Raw genomic sequence first — 12,876 nt, 5'->3', positions numbered from 1 at the left:
ATCCACGTGGCACTGCCCACACCCTCTTACCGGCCCCGTTTCTCTTGTGGCTCCAGACTATGGTCACAGCACGTCCCTGTCCTTTACTGTCCAAGGGGCGGGCACAGTGTCCTGCCCACATCACAGGAGCACGTCAGAGAAAATGAGGGTGCGTGGTGGTGAGTAAACATGGGCTGGGCCGTCTGCTTCGCCACCCAGCTTGCCAGTGCCATTTAAAGCCGGCCTGGAAGTATGTCAGTGCAATTGTTTCAAATCCTGAGATCAGTAAGATGATTCTTTGGTTGGCGGGGAGTGCACAGGGATAAATTTTTTAATATTTTTATTTCAGTGACAATTTACCCAGCAGGTCACTTTCCCATTCAGCATTTCCTCCACATTTTGTTTGGTGACATTAATTGCCATCCTCACACTGTAACAACACTTTCCCCACTCCCTCTGTGTGTGTCCCATTTCCATCCGTCCTTCTTTCCTATCCCTTACTGAATTCCAAACTCTGTCCCTGGGCAAATGCTGTTCATTTGATCTCCTATGGCTTATTCGAAGAAGTAAGTGCCTCCGTGGCATTACTATCCTCCTCCTTGTTTTTATTTTTAAGTTCCATTGAGTCAAAGATGACTCATAGTGACCCTATGAATGAAAGACCTGAACACTTGTAAAATTGTCATCGTTTCTCCACATTCATTGAGTTTCCAGAGGCAAGCTGTTTTGGAAGTGGATGCAACTCCTGCTTCCAAGCTTGTTTTTATGGGGGAGCTCCACCAAACACTGTCCACCATGTAACCGTTATCGCATTTGACACATCAGTGTCACAGTGTTTAGCATCACAGCAAATGGACCGTGTTTGGTTGAGCTCACCAATTAAAACAAGTTTTTCCTCCTTGTAGACCAGTCTATTGTATGGCTGAAAATTAAACCACAGGACGGGACAGGGTGGGAAGGGACAGGAGGACACATTTTGGATTCTTTATTCAGAGATTTCAGAAGGTTCACTGACCTTAAAAGAAATCAATTAGGTCATGATTGAGAAGGTGAATTCTAAATCACTCCAGAGTGCTGAAGAGCAACAGTGTCAGTCCAGAGACTAAGGTGCGCCTGATCCAGGCTGTGATCTTTACAATTTTTTTGCTATGCATCAAAGAGCTGGAGAGTGACTGAAGATGACAGAAGAAGAATTGATTCACTTGAGTTGTGGTGCTGGAGAAGAGTGTTGAACATACCATGGACTGCCAAGAGAATTAACAGATCTGTCATAGAGAGGGTGAAACCAAGTTGCTCCTTGGAGGCAAGGATTTTAAGACTCTTTCTCACATACTTTGGGTGTTTTGCTCGGAGGGAACGGTCCTTGGAGAAGCACATCATGCTTGGAAGGGTGGAGGGACAGTGTAGGAGGTAAGGCCCCGTATAAGATGGATTGACATCATAACTGTGGTAATGGAGGTAGGTGTGTCGGAGTCAGTGAGGCTGGCTCAGGACACGGCTGGTTTCAAGCTAGTGAACATAGGGTCGCCCTGTATCCTCCCGTACAAGGACTCAATGTCCTCTTGGTCAGCAGGAACAGCACTTAAAGGGGCTATAATATTATTAGTGACACAGCTCACCTTTGGACTTCCCTGGGAATGAGCGCTCCCCCCACCCTGACCACCCTGATCATCAAGTTTTGACTAAAATAATCATTCTTTCAAAGAATAAGTTTGAGTAAAAAGAATCTAGGATGTATGCCAGTTCTATGAATAAATATAACTTTTTTAAAAGGGCTCATCTCAGAAATTTATAACCACAGAAATATGTTATGAATAAAAGCACCCCAAGTCCGACGCCACTGCGTTAATTCCAGCACACTCGCTCAAGCTTCTGAGTGTTTGCATCATAATGGGAGCAGACGGCCTGCTGTCTCTCCTGTGGATTCCAGCCGTAGCCCTGGTGGTTAGCGGTCCAGCACATCACCCGCTACACCACCAGGGCTCAGCTGTGATGAATAGTGTGCAGAGTCTCCCAGGTATGGCCTCGTGGCTTCTCTCTGTGCTCTAACGAGACACCACGTGTGAACAGCTTATGGGACGTGTGTGTTTTCACTGTTCAGGAGCCTAGATTCAGAAGCCAGGACGCAATCTCTGGGGGACAGCTTTCTCTGTCCTTCATCCCTGGACGAAGGGTCACTTCTGTCCTCAATTCCTGGCAGTGTCCGTATGGTGTGGCATCTCCTGTCTGCATGTGCCCTTTGTGCCATCTGCTCTTCCACATCCCTAAGGTGATTGGCTTCTGACACCCTGCACTGGCATGGCCTCATTAATTAATAAAGAAAATCCTGTTCCCAGAAACTGGACACTGATGTGTCAAATGTGATAATGGTCACCCATGGTGGACAGTGTTTGGTGGAGCTCCCTGACTAAAATAAGCTTGGAAGCAGGAGTGGCATCCACTTCTGTAATAGCTTGCCTCTGGAAACTCTATGAACCTGGAGAGAGGATGAAAGTCACACAAGTGTTGAGGACTTTCATTCATAGGGTCACTATGAGTCGCCTGTGACTCGACGGCACTCAACAACAACATTCCCAAATGAGACTGTGTCCATAAGGTAGAGGGAGAAAGGCCGCAGCTCGTGTTGGGGATGACGGTTCTTTGTATAACATGCCTCCCCCGGTGCCGGGGTGACCCCCACTGGGGTTACGAGGCTGTAGCTCTTAGTGGAAGGAGATGGCCCATCTTTCTTCCTGGGAGTTATGGTGGATTCCAAGTGCCGATCTTTTGGTTAGGAGCCCAGCACACCACGCACCACACCACCAGGACGCCTGTCTTTATCAAGATTCCCAGAATGCATGTGTATCCTTTTTGTAAGAGGCATGTTACTGGCAGGTGGTGGTTGTTGGATGCTGTGGCGTCCGGTATAACTCACAGCGACACGATAACCTGACCTGTCCTGTGCCGTCCCCACACTCCGTGACACACTGGAGCCCATTGCTGCAGTCACTGTGTCAGTCCACCTGGCTGACCTCTCTTTCACTGACCCTTCACCTTTCCAAGCATAATAGTTCTCTCCAGGGGAAAAAACCTCTCCTCGCAACGTGCTCAAAGTGTGTGAGATGAAGCTTCATCATCTTTGCCTCCAAGGAGCGCTCTAGCTGCCTCCTCTCCAGGACATACATGTTTGTTCTTTTGGCAGCCCGTGGGATATTCAGCACTCTTCTCTGACACTGCAACTCCAAAGCATCAATTCTTTTTCTGTCATCCTTATTCACTGTCATGCTCTCAGCAGCATAGCAAGCCATTGAAAAGACCATGGCCTGAATATGGTGCACCTTACTCCTCAAACATCATTGCTCCTCAAAACTTGAGGTTCCTGACTGCAAACTTTCCCAGTGCGATACATCTCCTGATCTCCTAACTGCTGGTACCAAATGTGTTTATTAGGGATCCAAGTAAGATGAAGTCCTGGACAGTTTCAGTCCTTTCTCCATCTATCTTTTTGTTGTGCATTGGTCCAGGGGTGAGAATTTTTGTTTTCTTAACATTGAGAAACAGTCTATATTGAAGGCTGTATTCTTTGGTCTTCTGCAACAAGTGCTTCAAAGGGCCTCTTCACTTTCAGCAAGCAAGGTTGTGTCATCTGCATAGAGAATGGTGTCGATGACTCTTTCTCCAGTCTTGATGTCACATTTTTCGGAGTATCCTAATATCACAGGATGTCCTAACCATGACGTATAGGAAACAGCAGTGGCAGCTTTGTCCTGGTGCAGAGAGAAGGGCACTGCTTCAGCGGCTGTGGTGCTGGAAGAGAGGCGTGTCCTAGCATCAGAGGACACGTGTCTGGTTTCCAGGATCAGCCGGAAGCTGCTCTTGTTGGGGAGCAGGGAGAGTGAGCCTCAAATCAGCCGGTGTCGTTCATCGTTAACCATGCACATCTTCACTTGACCTTCCACTTGACCCTTAGATTTTGTGAAAACAATGAGAGTTACTGGCTGCCCTGATGATGGTCCACAAAATAAGAGAGAACCCCTTTGATTTGGGGTTTGTTTTTGTGTTGGTGTTTTGTTTTTTTTACTAGATAAAAGTGTAGTAATAAAACCCACTTTCGTCGAAGTGCTTCCACCTCATAATGACCCCGTGGGACAAAGTAAACCTTCCCAAGGCCGTCATGGAAGCTGCCTGCCTCATCTTTATCCTTTGGAGGAGCTGACCAGGTTTGAACCACTGACCTCTGTAGCTAGCGGCTGAACACTTTAATTGCTACACTACCAGAGTGTCTTCTGATAATGCCCACTGCCTTTGAGTCGATAACCATGGAGTTGATTTTTTTTATTTGATCTCGTGCTTAAAGAGCCCTTTTATCATAGTGGCTAAAGCTCTCACTGCTAAGCCAGAGGTTGGTGGTTTGAACCTGTGGAGACCTTGCACGTGGTTTCCTAGGTGGTCAGTTTTAATGAGAGCAGATTGCCTCGTCTTTGTCCCAAGAAGAGGCTGGTGAGTTTGAACTGCTGACTTTCTGGTTAACAGCCTTTGCTGTCGGGGATCTTTACAGTAACAGGGTCTACGAATGAAGCACAGGCTGGAGACAGGCCTGACACTAGGTCATAGGACAGTGCGGGAACCGTGGCCTCAGCCACTGCTTGTCAGCAGTTACCATGAAAGACGGAACTGGAACATTTATGGCCCCAGCGCTGCAGGAGACATGGTGCCCTCGACAGAACCCAGAGTCTGTCCCACAGTTTCCATCTGTCGTTCTGGCCAGACACCCCCACAGGACTCTGAGGGAGGAGAAGAGCTTTAGGGAGAGTCATGGTTGTCGGGGAACGGAACACTCCCCATGAAAACACCACATCCTCTTGGTTTTTAACTTCTTTGGGCCACAAATATGTCAAAAACTTATTATAGACCTCCTTAAGTTTGAAAACAGAGTTACGCTGAACATAAGATGTTTCATGGGCCCAGGCTGTTGCTGAGAACGTGAATTACTGCAATTTGCTCTAATGTGGTGCAGATGCGCTCAGACCGTGTGGCCCTCCTAAGTCATTTTTCTGGGGGTTTCTTTGCTCTCCTTTATAACTGCACCCCACTATCGTATGTGAGGAATAGAGCCCATGGATTCAGACCCCTCGGTTCAGATACCCCCATGACTGCTCACCGGTACACCCCGGTGGCATTTCTGGCTCTGTTCCAGAGCCCTGAGACAAAGTAATGATGGTGACAGAGTGAGACCTCCAGTCCGCAGGGACTCATTGCGGACCCAAAAGCCACATCTCTCTGGTGCTTTGAATCCACCCGCTGCTCCAAGAGAGAAAAGAGAGGCAGTCTCCTCCTGTGCGGTTTACAGCCTCGGAAAACTCTGGAGGGTCAGCTGTGAGTCGGTTCTGACTCCTTGGCAGTGAGTGAATGTGTGAGCACGTCCATAGAGCCTGGAGCAGAGTGTAGTACTGCTACGAGAAGGCTGAGGGTCGGTCCACTCCTGAGCCCTGGAGAAAGATGGGCAGTCTCCTTCTGCAAACATTCACGGCTTCAGACACCCAAGGACGAGTTTGCCCTGAGTTGGACCCGACTCAATGACAGTTTGGAGGTTTTTGAGTTCGAGGGCCTATAAAAGTAATGTTGACGCTGTAGTATAGTCTGTGAAGTATGCAATAATAACATGACGATAAAGCTTGAAATAGGAGAGTTACCAAAATGTGACATAGTGACATGAAGTGAGCACATACTGCTAGGAGAAAAGGCTCTGACACATCTGCTTGCTGCACACCGTCACTTTGTCAAACACACATTCTCTGGGAAGCACAGTAGAGTGGAGTGTAATAACATGGGGTGCACGTATGGGCTGTGGAGCCCCACGTGTTTTATTTAAGGCACAGTGGTTGGATGCTCGACTGAACTTAAAGGTCCACAGTTCTAACCCACCTGAGGCATCTTGGGAGGAAGGACTGGGCCATCCGGCTCCATAAAGCTGGGAGCCCAGGAAGCCCTGTGGGCTGGCTCCACCCTCTCACACAGGGTGGCTGTGTGTTGGAATCTCTGATGACAAACAGCTCCATGCCTCAGCCTCCACTGGAATCTGTGCCGTAAAATGAGAGCTTCCTGGGGTCATTGGGAAGATCAGAGAAGGTCGGGCCCGCAGGGAGCACCTTACAGGTGCTGCTAGATGGTGGTGGTTACGGCACTGTCCACCCACCTCCTCACATGGGCTTACAGGACCCCTGGCTGTTTACTAAAAGGTTGGTGGTTCAAATCCACCAGTCATTTCTAGAGAGAAAGGCTATCTGCTCCCATTAAAATTTAAAACCTCGGAAACCAAAAAGAGAGATGCATGAGACAGAATTGATAGCAGTGCGGTGAGCTTTTTATTTAGTGTCAGGTGCTTAAGAAGCCCTAGTGGCGTGGTGGTTAAAAGTGCTCGTTGAACATAGAAACTCATAAGACCCAGTTATCCCACTACTAGGAACAGACCCCAAGGAAATTAGAACCGAGACCCTAATGGAGATTTGTACACCAGTGTTCACAGCAGCGTTATTCACCATCGCAAGTACATGGAAGCAGCCCAGATGTCCAACCACAATGGAATAGATTGAGAAATTGTAGTGCATTCACACAATAGAATACCATGCACCACACAGCAGCAACGATTTGTAAACTACATATCTTGAGAGAGGCTGGAGAGCATTATGTTAAGTGAACTAACATGATGTCATAAGGAAAAATACTCCCTAAGACCATTATTGTTAAGCTAGAAAGATAACTAGTAAAACATGTATGGGAACTCAAGGAGGCAAGGGTGAGGATGGGTAAGGGGAAAACCACAGAATTGCACACCTTGGTGGGTGCAGAGGAAGGGGGAAGGAAATGGGAAGGATCTGGATGAAAAGACAGGGTCATGATGGGCAAGTTTCATTGGTGATTAATTTTGTAAAATAATGTATGAGAATGATTGTATGAAACACAATGTGAATGAAGAACAGTGTGACTCACAATGTATATGAACTTTGTAAGCAAACAGATTGTTTTTTTTTAAAAAAAAGGAAAAGAGGTGTCAAAAGCAGTTATTGATAACCAAAGGTCAGTGGTTTGAACCCACTAGATACTCCACTGGGGAGAGGAAGAGTCAGTGTGTTTTGTAAAGGTCTTCAGCCTTGGGAGCCCTCCGGAGCACTTCTGCTCTGTCCAGCAGTCTCTCTGCAGTGAACTTGACTGATCGATGCTGGGTTTTTATGTCATACGTGGCCGTGCGTGGAAACCCAGTAGCCAGTCTTGGATGCAGTTTTCTCGTGGACGCGTCAATGCCCAGCAACCTGCGAAAGCTGGAACTCGACAGAGCTGGCACGTGTTCCCAGGCCTCTCAAGTCTTCAGCCTTTATTCGGGTGTTTACTGTCTCTGGTCAGAGAACTGCCTCATTTCAGTCTTGGGTTTTCCTTCACTTGCTAATTTCCATCTGACCCAGCTTCTGGTGTCTACAGACTTCTGCTGCATTTTCATGAAGTGGTTTTGTTTATGTAATCCTGCCCTTTTTTATATAAGGAGCTCTGGTGGTGGGTAGTGTGCAGTGCCTCCCACTGCTAATCAGAAGGTCAGCGGTTCAAATCCACCAGCTGCTCCACAGGAGAAGGCTGAACAGTCTCCTGTGGAGATTTATGGCCTCAGAACCCAGTGGACAGTTGCCAGGAGTCAGAGTGGACACACTGCCGGTGGGTTTGGGTGTTTCCTTCCAGTTTTCTAGCATGGAAGGTGCTGGAATTGTCCTCTGTGATGAGGAGGAGGGTTAGGAAGGTCACCTAGGGACAGGGGTCAGCCCTGAGCTGCTTCTGTCCATTATCTTTCATTGGTTTCCGTCATTTATACAGAACAATAAGCATTTCCTACCAAAAAAAACAGGAGAGGGGAAAAAAATATATGTGCAACTGGGGAGACAATTTGTCCTTCCCTTTACCATCCAATCATGCAGACTGTGTGAAAGCCACAGTAGCATGTTGTCTTGAGCTAGACTGTAGTCCCGTCTGCCCCGGTGGGCGTGAGGAACAGTGTGGAGTTGAGGGGCAGCAGCCCCGATCTGCATTCAGAGCGAGTGGAAGTGAGTGGAGGTGAGCCCCTCCCCAGCGTGCTGTGTGTAACCTGGTCCCTTGTGCTTGCAGACCTACATCGGCTCCATCATTGCCTCCGTGAACCCCTACAAGACGATCCCGGGGCTTTACGAGCACGAGGCCATGGAGCAGTACAGCCGGCACCACCTGGGGGATATCCCACCTCACATCTTCGCCATCGCCAACGAGTGCTACCGCTGCCTGTGGAAGCGCCATGACAACCAGTGTGTCCTCATCAGGTACCTGAGCGCAGCTAGTGGGGGCCTGGGCAGGCGGCCAGTTGACAATGGCCTTGCGAAGCATAGGGACGGGGGCCAGGGGCTGCTGGTAGATGCCCTTGAATGTGTTCCTACACGTGGCGACCAACACACAACAGCAGGAGAGAATGAAACCCTGCCTGATCCCATGCCATCTTCAGCGTCTTCACTAGGGTTAAGCCCTGGGTCCACTCATGTGTCAGTCCAGGTCGTTTTGAGTTGTCTCTTTCCCTGATCATCTGTCTTTCTTCGGGCTTGGCCCCTCCTGACAGCATGCTGTAAAGTGTGTGGGACAGAGTCTTACCATCTTTACCTCCAAGGAGTACACTGACTGTGCTGCTTCTGATACAGATGTGTTTTTTAGAAGTCCGTGGTGGCTTCAGTATCCTTTACTACCACCACCACAATTCAGAGGCATCAGTTCTTCGTTCCTCCCTGTTTGTTGTCCATTTTTTACATGTATATGAAGCAATTGAAAATGCGATGACTTGGCTCCGGTGCACCTTAGTCCTTATACTGACGTCCTTGCTCTTGCACACTTTAAAGAGGTCTTTGACAACAGATTTACCCAGTGAACTATGCCATTTGATTTCTTGACTTCTCCCAACATGGATGTTGACTGTGAATCTAAGTAAAATGAAATCCTAGACATCTTCACTCTTTACTTCATCTGTCATGATGTTGTTTATTGGTTCAGTGGGTAGGATTTTGTTTTGAATTTTGAGGTGTAATCCTACAACTCGATGGAACTTAACAACAATAACTGACAACTTAAAGCTCTGTTGGCCTAGTGGAAAGAAGGTTATGCTACCAAGCCCAAGGTGGGTGATTTTAATCCACAGCCCTCAGGCCTGGTTTTAATTGCTTTTGGTCAGACATTCTTCTAAATGGTATAGCACTGGTCTGTGCATTGCTGTTCAGAGGAAACTTGTAGTTGCTGTGATGCTGAACACTGTGGCACTGATGTGTCAAATATGATAATGATTGCCCATGGTGGACAGTGTTTGGTGGCACTCCCTGAGTAAAACAAGCTTGGAAGCAGGAGTGGCATCCACTTCTGAAATGGCTTGCCTCTAGAAACTCTATGAACATGGAGAAAGAACTAAAGTTATGTAAGTGTTCAGGTCTTTCATTCATATGGTCACCGTGAGTATTCTGCAACTCACAACAATCTAATTTGAAGTTTGTAGATTGTGATCTTCCTTGATGAGCTATTCAGGTCTTCTTGAAGCGGTGCCCAAACCCAGGCAGCTTTTCCTCACCCCCGTACTGCCTGGTGTACCTTATAGCCTTCTTTCCCAGTCAGTCCCTGCCCCTCCCAAACACCAAACAGACTCTGCTTGTGGACTTTGAACATTGGCTGAGGGGTTGACGGGAGCAGGTGGCTCCATGAGCTGTGTGCCGGTGAGTTTCCACTTTTTTCACTGTAAGAGGGAGCACCAGTGAGTGGCTTAGTGGTGAGGAATTACGCTGTCAAGCGAATGGCAGGCTGTTCGAACTCATCAGCTGCTCCTGGGGCGAAAGATGGGCAGTCTCTTCCCAGGACATTTATAGCCTCTGGAGACTGGACGGTCAGCTAGTGACCTGACAGTACACAACAAGAAGACAGGTTTAGGAAAACATGGTTTTTGTTTGGTTTTTAAAAATATTTTGTTTTAGGCAAGGGAGAGAGACTTACTGTACCTGCTTCATCATCTAAGTTTAACTCATTAATTAAAATAAACTCACAAGCCCCTTACACTCCAGAACCTGTCCCCAGGGATTGTCGAAAGCAATAGCGTGTGTGCTGCTGCTGTTATGTACTGTCAAGTCACCTGTGACTCATAGCGACCCTACGTACAACAGCTCTGAACCTTGCCCTGTCCTGAGCCAGTCTCACTGTCTCCAAAACACCTACCACCATTACCCCAGTTACTGTCTCAATCTGTCTCATCTGGGGTCTTCTCCTGTGCTGTCACTCTGCCCTTCTGAACACGATGTCCTTCTCCAAGGACTAGTCCTCCTGTCCACATGCCCATTATGTGAGACAGAGCTTCAAAATCCTTACTTCCAAGGAACAAACTAGTTCACCTTTTCCAATACAGACCTGTTTGGTGTTTTGGCAGTACATCATGTGTTCAAGACTCTTCTCCAGCACCACAACTCAAAGTCATCAATTCTTCTGTCATCCTTAGTCATTGTCCAGCTCTCTGATGCATAGCAAGTAATTGCAAAACCCGTGGCCTGGATCGGTATGTGTTTTAAAAGACTCCATTTTTATCATCCTCATCACGTCCATCTGGTGATGCTGTGAGGAGCTGTGGCGTTGGTCCTGACCCAGAGCGATCTTCCGCAGGGCCCAATGGAGCATGCCGGGTTCTGTGACGTCCTGAGAATTGTTGCTTTGTTTATTTCTCATTGTTGCAGCCGTGGTGTCAGTTCTCCTTGTCGGTTTTCCTCTTCTCTCCAACCGTCCACTTTCCCTGCTTATTGTCCTTTTCCTGGGACTAGTCCCTTCTGATCATGCGCCCAGAGTGAATGAGACCGAGTCGCACCGTCCCTGCTTCTAAGCACCCTTCTTCTCGGCTGAGCTTATTCCAGGACAGAGGTAAAGCTCCTCTGACAGTCCGTGGCCGAGTCAGTGTTCTGACTGAGAACAGCAGGCTCAGAGGCCTCAGTTCTTTGTATTTGGGTGGCAGTTCTGGCCTCTGATGGGGGCGGAGGGGGATCATCTTCCCATTTCCTTGTGGTGGAATCCGGCCCTTGTGCTGTTCTTGACTGTCCGCTCCCTGGCTGGCCTCCAAGGAGGGCTGAGCTAGCCCCTGGTGGTCAGCTTTCTGTGACCTCTCCAAACACATCATTCATTTTCCCTCACAGTCCCTTGTTCATGGAGAACGGCTTCTCCCCAGGAGCAGTGCAGGGAGGACAGAGATTACAGCATCTGTTGGATGGCTTTCTAGTCCTAAGCTGTTGGAGATGAATGATTGTTTTATTATTTCAAGAGCAAAGGTGTATTGATATTTGGGAGAAGACAAGAAACAAGACTGCTTCTTTTCCTTTGGGTCCCAGATTCAACCCAAGTGTGTCAGAGAGCAGATGGAAAGCCATATGTCAGCTTTACACCTCCAGGCAGCTGGCCCTGTTCCCATTGCAGCCCCTCTGTGACATAGACAGATAGGCCCACCTGGTCGCCAGGTAACCAGTGCCCACATTCACCGGAAAGGAGGCCCAGGTTAGAACAACCAAGCTGAGCCCTGCTCCCTCTTCCCTGACCATCAGAGAAGCTCTCCTGCAGTGTGGCCAAGGACAAGGGGGTGAGGGGGAGCAGGGCGGAGGGGCCGCTGCTGACCCAGTGTGGATCGCAGCCAGGTCCTCAGAACAGAGGACACCTAAGAGGAACTCACGCTGTCCTTCTGTGACCTCCAGGATGGTAAGGAGTGGTTTGGAGGAGATTGCTCCTGTGTTTTGAACTCTACGCCTTTGAGATTGCACTTCTTACCGCTAGACCACCAATTAGACTTTCCTTTATCCTCAGATGCCCCCAGCAGCCCTGAAATGTGGGGCTACTATAATATTGTCCACAGCTGTCACACAATGTTATGAAGACATTTTCATTTTTCCTTACTTGATATTCAATTGAGTTCATTTATAAAAACATTGTCCTTTGGGTTTTTTTGTGGTTGTGAATATATCCAGCCCAGCACCCCCACCCACCCAAGTCCAGGTGCCGTTCAAGGCCCTGAGGACATTCCTTGCACTGTGAGGCCATCCTCAGCCTCCTCTTCTGAGCTGCTCTGTCCCTACGACCACATTCAGGCTCCCGGCCAGTCTTCCCAGCTGTTCTCATCAGTCTGAGCTCTTATAGATGGTTCTTTAAAAAGCCCAAGGGCTCCAGGGACACTCATTTCCTAGTTAAACTACCGGTTGGTTTTAAGATGACATCAGGGATTATGTTTGGGTCAAGATTTCAACTTAATGTCAGGGTTGATTTCAACCTCCCTGGCTCCAGAAAGTCCAGATTCCACAAGAATGTGAAATTCTATTCTTCGTATCCTCTGTTCTGATGAGGATGCCACCATAGAATCTTTGATGCGTGTGCTCAGGAATGGCACCTGAGCACCTTCCAGTTCTTCTGATCTTGTGGTAAGAAAACAGGTTGTTCTTGAAGGCAGTTCACACTCCCTCTTCCTGACTCCCCTTCCTCTGTTGCTCCAGGTGAACAGAGGCCAGCAGTCTTCCTTGGATGACCACTTGCAAACGTTGACAACCCCAGGCACCACATAGGGAACTAAGAAACAGACAGAAGCCTTAAACATGTTACTAGGTTAATTAAGTGGGGAGCTCTCATGGCCTAGTGGCAAGAAGCTGCACTGCAATCCTGAAGGCATGCATTTCGAGGCCACCACCTTCTCCAAGGGAGAATGATGGACAGTCTCCTCCCATGTGATAAACTGTCTCTGAAAACCCTCTGGAGGGTCGATTCCAATTCATGGTAAACAGCAAACACAACAACAGGTCAGTTAGCTGGAATGGCCCATGAAAACATGACCCCTAACCTTTAATTATTTTTTTAAATTTTTTTTAT

The 12,876-nt window shown here is 48.1% G+C and overlaps 1 protein-coding gene across 1 annotated transcript in view; it reads left to right on the top strand.

Annotated features, from left to right (window-relative positions):
• Positions 1 to 12,876, top strand: part of MYO10 (myosin X) — a 225,616-nt gene that overhangs the window by 74,195 nt on the left and 138,545 nt on the right. The window contains exon 3 of the mRNA XM_006895013.1: positions 8,107 to 8,294. Within this exon, the coding sequence (XP_006895075.1) occupies positions 8,107 to 8,294 (188 nt within the window). The remainder of the gene's footprint in view (positions 1 to 8,106; positions 8,295 to 12,876) is intronic.

This window comes from Elephantulus edwardii, unplaced genomic scaffold (assembly GCF_000299155.1).
Source record: "Elephantulus edwardii isolate Elephantulus edwardi_28Jun2011 unplaced genomic scaffold, EleEdw1.0 scaffold00153, whole genome shotgun sequence".
Lineage (NCBI taxonomy): Eukaryota > Metazoa > Chordata > Mammalia > Macroscelidea > Macroscelididae > Elephantulus > Elephantulus edwardii.
The sequence above is the reverse complement of the archived record's forward strand: the minus strand, read 5'-3'. Positions and strand labels throughout refer to the sequence as shown.